At 36.8% G+C, this 11,350-nt stretch overlaps 3 protein-coding genes across 3 annotated transcripts; 1 reads left to right on the plus strand and 2 right to left on the minus strand.

The window, feature by feature from the left end:
- Positions 1–619: 619 nt before the first annotated feature.
- On the minus strand, positions 620–3,217 carry LOC101266773 (receptor-like protein EIX2). Its single transcript, XM_069295128.1, has 5 exons — positions 2,768–3,217; positions 1,636–2,582; positions 967–1,583; positions 766–846; positions 620–717 (listed from the first exon to the last, which is right to left on the minus strand). Exons 1-5 carry the CDS (start codon positions 3,215–3,217, stop codon positions 620–622), a joined length of 2,193 nt encoding a protein of 730 aa, XP_069151229.1.
- Positions 3,218–3,933: 716 nt separating this feature from the next.
- Positions 3,934–8,041, plus strand: LOC101245500 (uncharacterized). Its single transcript, XM_004230162.5, has 7 exons — positions 3,934–4,454; positions 5,113–5,193; positions 5,591–5,628; positions 5,789–5,868; positions 6,815–6,898; positions 7,086–7,194; positions 7,445–8,041. Exons 1-7 carry the CDS (start codon positions 4,173–4,175, stop codon positions 7,584–7,586), a joined length of 816 nt encoding a protein of 271 aa, XP_004230210.1. The 5' UTR covers positions 3,934–4,172; the 3' UTR covers positions 7,587–8,041.
- LOC101267071 (probable microtubule-binding protein TANGLED) lies at positions 7,968–10,643 on the minus strand. Its single transcript, XM_004231229.5, has 4 exons — positions 10,234–10,643; positions 9,600–9,742; positions 9,455–9,510; positions 7,968–9,362 (listed from the first exon to the last, which is right to left on the minus strand). Exons 1-4 carry the CDS (start codon positions 10,321–10,323, stop codon positions 8,164–8,166), a joined length of 1,488 nt encoding a protein of 495 aa, XP_004231277.2. The 5' UTR covers positions 10,324–10,643; the 3' UTR covers positions 7,968–8,163.
- Positions 10,644–11,350: the final 707 nt, after the last annotated feature.

The raw sequence follows: 11,350 nt of genomic DNA on the forward strand, positions 1-11,350 counted from the left end.
GAAGGTCTATCCGCAAGACAGCTGAAGAGCGCGTTGACGTCCATAGTGCATGATCTAAGCTATAGTGTTTGTAAAAGTAAAAAACATTAAGAAATTCCAGGGAGAAACAGAGTCATCCTTTTTTATTTACTGCAATAAAATCAAGTACTATGGAGAAAAACAATACAGCTAAAGAACTACTAAAAGCATAGTTAAGCAGAAACAGTTCCTGGTTTTAACACATACTTCCTTGCGACTCTGAAAATACTAAACAAGGAAGCCTTGAAAAAAATACAGCACCTGATAATTCTTTCTCCAAATCCTCTGAGAAATGGAAGTAACTGTATCCCCATGACTTCTTTTATTGTCAAGCTGCTAAACGTCACCAAAAATGTTATGACAAAACCTATTCCTGCGCTCATTAAAAACCACAACCTTTCATCATCATCATCTTCTTCTTCTTCAAATTTCTTGAGATCTCTTTTTCTTGGTGGAGAGCAATCTGTAATCAATGGTTTCCCACAGGGTTCTGGATTTCCTTCAAAACTTAAGGATTAGTGAAGGTTCCAAATTGGTTTTTCGATGGGATAGGGCCACCAAGGTTGTTATATGACAAGTTAAGATAGCTAAATGTAGTGATTTAAGTCATGCTCAATGGGATTGAACCAAAGAGATGGTTAGATGAAAGGTCTAGTGTCTCCAATTGCTTCATGCTCCCTATGTCCTCTGGAATTCTTCCTGATAATTGATTCCAAGATAAATTCAGAGTCATCAAGGCTGACAGACCTGTAATTTCATTTGGGATTTCATCGTGAAGATTGTTGAAAGAAAGATCAATAAGATTCACTATGTCATCCTTGTTCCCTTCTTAATCAACACCATCTTGGGCGTAAAAACATAGTTGAAATAGTAGTAATTTTGGATGCAACTTGTAAAATTTGACGGACTTAAGACCTCTCAAATTTCCTTAGCAGGAAGGGATAGAACCTGTCAAATTGTTATGGGAAAGATCAAGAATTTGAAGGCCAAAAATTTGGCAAAGTTGTGGTGGAATGTGTCCACCAATCATGTTGTCTGTCATGCTAAGCTTTTGCAAAGATAATAGACTTTCTCCGAACCACTCGGGTATGATGCCACTGATTTTGTTCTCTCCAATATCAAGTGTAAGCAAGCTTTTGCAGTTGCTTAATGATTTTGGAAGTTCTCCAAAGACGTTATTACGACTCAATCTCAACCAAAAAAGTGAAGGTGGTGAACATAATGAAGGAGGAATACCACCTGAAAGATTATTCTCAGACAAATCTATGACATGAAGTTGTTGCAAATCAGCCCACCAGTCAGGTATCTTTCCAGACAAATGATTGTCTGAGAGGTCCAATCTCATTAGCTGCTTCACTCTTGTTATTGAAAATGGTATAGATCCTGTAAATGTATTTCCAGAAAGATCTATAACTTGGAGTTTTGTCATCACATGACCAATGTTTATGGGGATTGATCCTGCAAACAGGTTGTTTGCAAGATTCAAATGTGTAACATTTGGCCAAAGAGGTAACAAACCATGGAAGCTATTGGAACTTAAGTCCACCACAACACCTTCACTGTAACTAGAAATAGAAGTCCACTCTCCGGCTTTGGGATGACAGAAAATTTACCAACCTTGGAAGATTGCCACCGATCTCGTTATCTGATAGATCTAGAAACTGCAACTGTGAGCACATTGTCCAAAGCCAAGGAGGTATAGGATCTGAAATGGAGCCGTTGGAGAGAATAATAATACGAAGCTGCTTTTGAGTTTTCAGCCATGTCGGTAACTTGGAGCCCAAAGCACATTTCCTTATCTCGAAATATGTGAGGCTAAATGGAAGAATCCATTCACTGCTCAAGTTGACAGAAAACCTTTCTCCACATGATATGGCTAAAAACTTCAGTTGATGGAGTCTTGCGAAGTCATTTTGTGAAAGATTGCCTTCCCAATTATTTGTTGCAAGGAATAACTGAGTTAATTCAGTGAGATTAAATATGGTTTCAGGTAAGGCTCCCTTCAGTTGGTTTTGTCCAAAGTCCAAAATTTCCAACCTTGACAGCTGCTCAATAGATGTGGGAATCGTGCCAGATATCTGGTTAAAAGATATACTAATCATCCTTAAGTTCTTCAAATGTCCTAGTGAATTTGGAAACTGCCCTGTCAACCGGTTTCCAGCAAGGCCTAAGAACTCTAGGGTCGTGTTGCTGCAGCTAGACAACCCTTCCACTAATCTGCTTATGTCTCCGTTAAGTTTATTCTGTGTTAGATACAAATCCTGCAGATCACAGAGTTTACCCCACTCAACATTTGATATTGGGCCTTCTATGTTGTTGATTGCTATATCAAGTGTCTCAAGGGTGGTGGCATTAGACAACCATTTAGGCAACACAGAGTTAACAAAGTTATTGCGTGAAAGGTAGAGATAAGAAAGGGAAGTCATATTCCAGTTGGGAAAGGAGTAAGGGATATAGCGAAGATCACAGTTTTGCAAACTGAGAGTCACTAAAGATGGCAGCTTATTAAAAGACTGAAGCCAATGTGTTGCCGAAGAAAGGTTCACATAAGAAAGATCAAGATACTTCAAAGAGGACAAACCAGAAACCCAATGCAAATCTTTGATCCAACTACTTTCAACAGAAGCGTAAGGATAGGAGTATGCACGTAGGCTTAAATATTGTAAATTCGACAGGTTCCCAAATGAAGGAGGAATACCAATGAGAGATGAATGGGTGAGGTTAAGATATTGTAATTTTTCAAGAGAACCCAAGAAAGTGGGAGTGGCAAGTCCTTGGAAGTCATTTCACCAAGGTCTAAATACTCTAAATGTTTCAAGTCAAGTAAAGCAGGACTTATCTTGCCACCCAAGCACGTCGAAATGTCAGAAATCAGATATCCCATTTTCTTCTGATAGCAATTGCCTGATGTATCTTTGAGGTCAAGCCTGATGAAATTACCAGTTTGTACGTCACAAGAAACACCTTTCCAGATGCAGCATTCTTTGCCAATCCAAGAAGCCAAGTGGTCAGAGGGATCTGTGAGACTTTGCTCAACTCTTAATAGGCCATTCCTCTCACTCTCAATACATCTTACTTTGGCTTCAGTAGTGTTTGTGAGAGGTAGAGAAGCAGTGCTAATTGCTTCAACTGAAACAAGTAGAGGAAGGGATTGAAGAAAGAAAATAAGTACAATAACTAAAACTTTCCGACATGCCATTTTGAGATAATCTTACAAGTAAAAGAGATGGTAAGTTTAAAGTATGTTGCTTTTTAGTTGTGTAATGCCTGTTCATATAGAAAGGCAACTATAAAAAAGGACAAATGTCACTCTCAAATCTTAAGATGGAGGAAGCAGCCTACCTAGTTGGTCTTCACTACCTATTTGAGAAGGCATAAGTTTAAATTGAATACAAGTCCAACTCATTTAACTCTGTGGACTTCTCAAAAGAGAGTTGAATAGTACAAGTTTCTGCATTCAACTATGTATTTTAACTCAGAGCACTATTGTGAGATGAAAGTTTTGTAGTATTAGTTGAATCATTAAGTGCAGTAGTACAGACTTCGATTGAATTTCAACTGTATATTCTAAAACTAAACTAGAAGAACAATGATTTAATTTTTCTTTTTAAAAGGGTTACAGTAATTAGTAATGGAACTAATAAGCACTGACAGCATAAAATCTTTTGCACTGTCAGTGTAATTTAACCTATGATATTATGTTAGTTTACATTTATAAAAATAAAGGCAGCCTGGTGCACTAAGCTCTCACTATGCTTAATGTCCATCAGTGCATTGAATTAAATTCTGGTTCCGCCATATGTGCCAACACTAGCAGGAAATGGATGGTAAAGACAAGTATTATTTGTGGTCCTCTATGTACCTTAACTGAGTCAATAGCAAAGATATAGTGAGACTGATTATTCAACTCCAAGAATGAAATTTTACATTTATCTCTAGTTACATGAAAACAAGTAAGAAAGTCAGCTTACAGTAAATGCAAATTTAAGCAGCAAGAGAAATAAAAGGAAAAAAAAGACACTGATGTGAACCTTTTGGAAATAAGTGTCACCCCACTAGTCTCACAGGCAAATAAGGACCACTTGAGTGGCTACAATATTGAATCAAAATAAGTATCTATTGCCTTTTTTTGTCTTTCTCAATCATGAAGAAAGATGGAATGTTCATCTCTGTACAACAAAAAATTTGTAATTGGAACTTCAGCTTTCTTTCCAAGAACCCCTGAGAATGTTAACTACCACACTTTTCCATCAACCTGTACTTTTCCATTAAATTCTACAAAACCCTTTGCTACCCTTTCTTCTTCTTTTACAGTGAAGTGTTATGGTCAGAATTATGGGGATGAAGAACCTCTTTCTGCTTCTCTGGCATATGATGTTCTTGGTGTTGCTCCGAATTGCTCTACAGATGAGCTGAAATCTGCTTTCAGGAATAAGGTACTATTCCCTCCATCCTAATATATGTGAAATTGTTTGATTGGGAACCGAGTTTTAAGAGAGAAGAAAAAATTGTTTTTTGAAACTTCTGGTCTAAAATAAGTCATATGAATATCTGTGGCAATAAGGGTAAATGGGAGGTTTGAAGTTAAATTAGTACTAAATATAGAAATCTTGACATTCTTTTTTTTGGGGATTGATTAAAAAGAGAAAGTATCACAAAAATTGAGACAGCGGCTGTATAGAATTTGCAGTTTTGGATAAACCATTAAGAATCCATGTCGATTTTCCTGTTTTCTTTTGAACTTCTGAAAAAGTTGGACTCTCTATACTTTTTTGAGCTTGCAAGGTTCTTTATTTTTCTGGCTATGGATTTATGGAACCTCACTTACTAGTTTAAAGTTGTAAGATAGACTTCATGCAGATTGCACACTGAGTTTTTGGTATAGGTGTTCTGGGGCTAATGATCTATGAAGAAAGGAGGTGGAACTGAGGAGTCTAAAATTCCTGAGAACTCTGTTTTTTATGATTACGTTGGGAATAATCCGGCAAAATGAGGATCATTCAGTGTAGGTTCAATGGATAACGGGGATGGGATAGCTGCTTGAAAATTGCTAATCATGCTTCTTTTATTTGGTTTAATAATTGATGGAAACAGGTTAAGAAGTTTCATCCTGATGTATGGAGAGATGGGAATGGTTCGGATAAAATGATTCGCCGAGTCATTCAAGCCTATGAGGTAAATAGTCCTTATTGCTAAGGACGGCAAACAAATCAGACAATTTGGTTCATGCTTTTTGCTCAACATTCTAGTTAGCTTTGCGTTATATAAAAGGAAAATCCAAAGGATTTGTCTTTCAAGGGACAACTAATTTAATATGCAGACAGTAAGATAGAAAGCTGGAGGTAGATAATCCTTTAATACCAGTTTTTCGACGAAATGGTAGAGTGCAGAGAATTGTAGGATCTATACTTCGCTATAAGATTTGGTTCCAAACTGTTCCACAAAACCTTAAAAACAAAGTTAAGGGCCTCTAGTTTTACAGAGGAAATTCCAAAATCATAATGCCTTCTTTTAGTTGCTTAAATTTTTCGCTCAAATGATAGCTGACTCCTACTGTTTGAAATGAATGCAGAAGTTGTCCAACTTCACAAAGTCAGAGATAATTGAAAGGTAAATTGGCTATGTAAGTTTATAATCTAAATCCCAAAACATCGAATTTTCACATCCTAATCTAGTGATCATCACTGCGGCATTTCATTGTTTTTATTTTTTGGAGTAGTAGTCCTTCAGGTAGTGAATTTTTGCCATATTCACTGTTTGGGTTCTGCAGGGAATGCTTAGATCCGTTTGATCAGCCAGAAGGTGAAGCATTTGATCTCTTTGTTAATGAGACTGTTTGTATTGGAAAAGGTAACAACGCTTTTACTAGAAATTTCCATCATGATCAGCAGTTGCAAATAGAATAGAGGACGTTAGAAATAATAGTTTGCTTCTTCTGAAATCCTGCTATATCAACTTCTTATTAAAGTCCTGCATTTTATGTTTATGAAATAAATGTGGCAATGAACAAAAGTGCAATGGATGTCCATGATGTTTTTATTAGTTCAACATCTGGGACCAGTATATTAAACAGTTGTAATATCACTAAAATCAGTATTTTTTTTTGACGAAAAGGGAAATCCGCAGCCGCTACCCTTTTGGGTGCGCACAGGGTAAAACACCGCTTCTATGCAATAGCTCGCAAACCACATAGGAGAGGTAACCTGCACTAGGCAAGCCTGGTGCGACGAGCTCGACCCATAAGGCAAACCCCTTGCTTTCGTTGGCAAGGGGTTTCAAACTTGAGACCTCCAACATGGAAGTTCCAAGCTCAAACCACTGGCCACCCCGAAGGGTATCATTAAAATCAGTATTGATGCTTTGGTAATACTTTCATACTATTACTGATCAATGCAAACATACTAATGCAGCTAAGAGAGCTCTGAAGTGTAGCAAAACCTTGTTTTCCATATTAAAGGGCTCTGTTTGCCTTGTCTGAGTACTTAGTAGTAGTTAGTAAGTTGTCACGCGTTGCACAAAAGGATCTCCTGGCTAATCCTGATACTAGTAGCTTTCTAAGGTCTCCACAGATATCTAAGCTGTACTCCAACAATTTCATAATAATTTTTTTTCATTAGTGAATCCAGTGATGACCTCCTCCATCAGTTTCTGTGAATCTTCCGAAAAAATGTCATAGCCTGCAAGTGATTCTTCCAGTAGACTGTCTTTATGGAAATTATCCCCTCAATTGTCAGCATGCTTTGAATAATACAAAATTTGTATAGTTGCTGATCTCCCTCTTTTACAATAAATGCAGGTTGCCCATTTTCATGCGTTAAGAAAGCACGTCATGCATTCACTTTTTCCTCGTTGACAGGAACTGCACAAGCAACTTCTCAAGGTCATATAGTAGTACTGAATACTGCAACTTCTTTGTTACTTCTGTCAGAAATTAGTCCGCTAACAGGAAAATTTTAGTGAAATTTAGTCACTGAAAAACAAGATAACCTACTTTGTTTGGCCTATTAATAGAAGGTTTTATCCTCTCTTTTTGTCTGGCTACTGAACCAAAAGGTCTATATATTCAGGACATGGTGAAGATTACCAAGTCCATCTTGCAGCTGGACAATGCCCCAGGAGTTGCATACATTATGTTACACCTTCTCAAAGAATAGTTCTTGAAGAGCTACTTGGCAGGTATCTTTACTCCTTGACGCAAATTTCATCCTGCTTTTGTAAAAGTGGAAGAAGGTAAACTTTTGAACAGGAAGAATCCCAAAAAAAAGTTCATATAAATGTTTACTCAGAATAGCACCTTAACTTATAAATCAGTTTGCTCTCCTTTTGGCTCCAAGTCGTTATGATCATATTTAACTGTTCTTTTTTGCTGCTGCTGCTGCTGTCCGTTATTTTCTAATCATTATTTTGTGAATTTTCTTCTTTGTAGCATCATGAGCACACCTTATGATACATCAGCAGAAGCAGACTTGCTTTATTCACTAATTGTAAAAGCTCGTTTTGAGAACAATCGCTACCAGAAGCCCAAGAAGCAACCTAAGGCCTCAACCGAACATGTAGACTGGTTCTAAATCTTGAAAGTCCTCATAGAAAACCACCTTGTTTTGTGTAGACTCGGAATATGAATAGAGACTGCCACTTCAAAGGCTATGCAATGCTGAAGTTTATCACATGAACGATGGGGGAAATTTGATTTGAGTTGACTGTCAACCTTATGCTATGTTATCGAAGTCCTAAATGGTCTTCACTCAGCAGCAGCATAATGAAATGCTGGGCACAAGTGTTGGGAAAAGCAGCTGCAACTGACTGTCTGAATATCTGGTAATATGAGATTGATGTAAATATTTACTTATCTTATTTTTTATGTTGGATTATGTTGTTTTACGCCCCACAAAATGATAGATTAAAACTCCATGTCTGTATGAAAATTGAAATGATACAGTTGAAGCAAATTTCATCTTTAGGAAAAAAACCATTGTTATTTACCATATCGAGGAAGTACCTCACAATTTTACAAAACAAATTATACAATCTTGAAAGTAATAGAAGCCGTAAAGGAGAAACCTCTCCTGTTGTACCAACTAAGAAGGACATCGAGAAAATATCTTCAAAGAACAAAGAATCCTTCAATCTTCAAGCAAAATCAATTTACAGTCCCTGAACTGAGAATTGCTTTGATGTGGTTGAAGCTCGTGGTCGCTGTTTGAGTCCACTCATCATCATTTTCATCCCATCAATCTTCTGTACAGATTTTTTGCTCTTTAGTGGTGAAGCTAACCTACTTACCAATCTTGATGGTGAAAATGACCTCATTTTGGAGGGTGAAGAAGCTATCTTGTTTGCCAATCTTGATGGTGAAAATGACCTCATCTTGGATGGTGAAGAAGCTATCTTGTTTGCCAATCTTGATGGAGAAAATGATCTTCTCAGTTTGGCAGCTGCAGACATCTTTGGGGACCTCTTGTTCAAACTTGTTGCTCTAGTAGGAGAGACAGAAATTTGTGGAGGGCTCCTGATTTTCACTTGAAACTTTGGTGGAGACTTCGCCAAAGACTTAGTGCCCGAACTTGTTACTCTGGTAGGAGACACAGAAAGTTGTGGGGGGTTCCTGATTTTCACTTGAAACTTTGGTGGAGACTTCGCCAAAGACTTAGAGCCCAAACTTGTTACTCTGGTAGGAGACACAGAAAGTTGTGGGGGGCTCCTGATTTTCACTTGAAACTTTGAGGCTTTGGGTGGAGACTTTGTCGAGAACTTAGTACCCAAACTTGTCACTCTGGTAGGAGATGCATGAAGTTTTTGGGGGCTTCTGATTTTCATTTGAAGCTTTGGGGCCTTGGGTGGGGACTTCACCAAGAACTTATGGGGTGATTGTCGATTTCTTGCAATCACTGGAGATTGTGTTTTGGATAATTTCTGCTGCTGTGAAGTTGGTGATGAATGGAACAGTGGGTTCGGAAAAAGGACAGTCTTTTTCACCCATGGCCTATTCCTTGGTGAAACTCTATTTGCAATGTACTTGCAATTTTCTTTTTCACATTCCTTCTGTTGCACTGGAGAAACCTTGAAGTTTATTCGTGATTTTGCTCGTCGTTTTGATGGTGTATCAGACTCTGTCCTCATCGTTTGCAAGGTTACCTGTTTCTCTCTCTTTCTACGTGATCGGAGCTCAGAGTTTTCGGGGCTTGGCTTCTGATTTTGCCTCTGTATAAGTGGAGTTTTCGGGTCATCAGACCCCTTGGGACCTACTGCCTCCACTATATCTCTAGCAAATTGACTTGCCTGTTTAATTTCAGCCACTGTCTCTCCTAGAAGCATTGCTGGTAATGACATTCGCCGCCATTCCCCTGTTCCCACCAAAGCCCAAAAATCATCAACCTTTGAAACCAAGAGGGTTGGAAGAACACAAAGTCAATAATGATATAAGACAGCTAGTTACCTCCACTTGTTGGCATTTTTCCTGGAGGAGATTTACGCGAAGTAGCATTCTTGATCCTTGGAATTAGAATAGAGAATTGCGGTTATTACACAAAGATATTAAATTGTAAAAGAAAACAAAATCAGCAAGATTTAGTATGTTGTACCTCAAAGATTCTTGTTTGCATCTGAGGCTAGTTCTCAGATAACCTCTGGTGCTGCGGGGACTGAGAGTTACACCAGAAATCACCTTATGTCCACCTGTAACTGTATACTGAAGCTCTTGCAATCTAGCCATACATTTATCAACCTTCAAAAAATCACCTCAGAAGATTAGCTTAAGTTTTCAAATTTTCAACTACTTTCTATCAAAAGATCATATTTTTAAAGATCCCAAAAAGGGAATTTCAGAAATAGCAGTCAACAAACAACACGAGAGACATTTTTTGTCGGAAAGATCAAAGGAGCTTAGTATCAGAGACACCAAATTAAATTTCAGAAATTATAAATCTTGAAGTCCAAAGATAGACCCTTTATCAGTTTAACTACCAAATGAAAACTAATTTCACAGAAACTACAGAACCCGAAACTGAAATCACCTGTAGAAAAATAAAACCCTGTTGTAAGAATTAAAGTCAATAGAAAGAGAACCCAATTAACAATTACCCATCACTGATGCTTTAATAGATTATACTAATCCACTTCAGAAAACAAGTACATTAAAGAAGATCAAAAGAGGATGTAGAGAGGAGTGGGGGGGAAGGGGGATTATTTCTTGATTGTAATAATGAATCCACCAACCTTGTTTAGTGTTTCTCTAAGAAGAATGGGGTTTAGAGGAGGCACCACCATTTTCTTGTTCTGCAACTTTGGTGGGGTTCTTGCTACCATTTTCTTTCACTTTGTTAACCCAACAGTTAGAAAATCAAAGTGTGGGTCTTCTCTTCTCTACGCTCCCCAAAACTCCCTTTGTCTCCGAAGTGGGGGTCGATGTTGAGTTTCTACACGAAGCAGAGAGACAAGTATACAAGGAAAGAAGTGTCTGACTTTTGCTGCCAACGGATATTTGGCTGTAACGGTCGAATTCATATTCAACGCCCAAAATAAATCGAAACGGCTAATTTAAGAATTACAGATTTATAATAAATAAAAATATATTTGTTTCTTTTATTGATTTTGCAACTTTTGGGCGGATTACTTTATTTGAAATCTTTTTGGGCTAAATAAGGAAACTTATATAAATATACAATCATACAAAAAATATTTATCATTTATAGTAAAAATATTTTTTTTCACTTGATCACTTTTAATCCATTTATAATACAAGTTTAATACATATTACAAAGATAAATTTATTATTCAAATATAATACAAGTTTTAATGATGGATAATACATTTATCACACATTTTAATACACTTATAATACAATGTGACAGTTTTTTACCAAACAAACATAATATATTTCAAAAAAAAGTTATAATTCAAATATATCGCATACAGAATTCACTTTTAATTATATTAAAGATTTATCACAATATTGCTATAAATGATAATAAACAAAAAAATATCGCTAATTATTTTTTAAAATGTATTAATTCATGCAATTTTTCCGTATAATAAAAGCTTTTTAGTAGGCCCTTATGCTTTTATGGCGCAATCATAAAATGGAAATGTTAAAATTCACTAGTTTGATTGATTGATTTATGTAAAAGAACTTTAAACTAATAATCTCTAAAATTTTCTATCATTTTAAGAATTCCAAAAATCTCTATCCATTCTCGGATACATCCATATCCACTCTTAGATATCTCTCTCTAATATATCATTTGCAATTGCTATCCGTGAGCTACGTATCGCGTGTTTCGTGATGTATCTGAAATCCTAAAAGAAAAGAGTTCTTTTTGTTCCAGAGGATCAC

The sequence above is a fragment of the Solanum lycopersicum genome, chromosome 1 (assembly GCF_036512215.1).
Source record: "Solanum lycopersicum chromosome 1, SLM_r2.1".
NCBI classification, from domain to species: Eukaryota; Viridiplantae; Streptophyta; class Magnoliopsida; order Solanales; family Solanaceae; genus Solanum; species Solanum lycopersicum.

Excerpts from the sequence above, each read along its gene's own strand:
- LOC101266773 (XM_069295128.1), bottom strand. The coding sequence starts at position 3,217 with ATGGCATGTCGGAAAGTTTTAGTTATTGTACTTATTTTCTTTCTTCAA. Across the intron at positions 847-966 it reads TTCCCATAACAATTTGACAG|AAGGGAACAAGGATGACATA; the intron begins GTTCTATCCCTT and ends GTGTTGATTAAG. Across the intron at positions 718-765 it reads AATCCCAAATGAAATTACAG|GAAGAATTCCAGAGGACATA; the intron begins GTCTGTCAGCCT and ends ATCAATTATCAG.
- LOC101245500 (XM_004230162.5), top strand. The coding sequence starts at position 4,173 with ATGGAATGTTCATCTCTGTACAACAAAAAATTTGTAATTGGAACTTCA. Across the intron at positions 4,455-5,112 it reads AATCTGCTTTCAGGAATAAG|GTTAAGAAGTTTCATCCTGA; the intron begins GTACTATTCCCT and ends TGATGGAAACAG. Across the intron at positions 5,194-5,590 it reads GAGTCATTCAAGCCTATGAG|AAGTTGTCCAACTTCACAAA; the intron begins GTAAATAGTCCT and ends AAATGAATGCAG.
- LOC101267071 (XM_004231229.5), bottom strand. The coding sequence starts at position 10,323 with ATGGTAGCAAGAACCCCACCAAAGTTGCAGAACAAGAAAATGGTGGTG. Across the intron at positions 9,511-9,599 it reads TGCAAACAAGAATCTTTGAG|GATCAAGAATGCTACTTCGC; the intron begins GTACAACATACT and ends TCTAATTCCAAG. Across the intron at positions 9,363-9,454 it reads AAAAATGCCAACAAGTGGAG|GGGAATGGCGGCGAATGTCA; the intron begins GTAACTAGCTGT and ends TGGTGGGAACAG.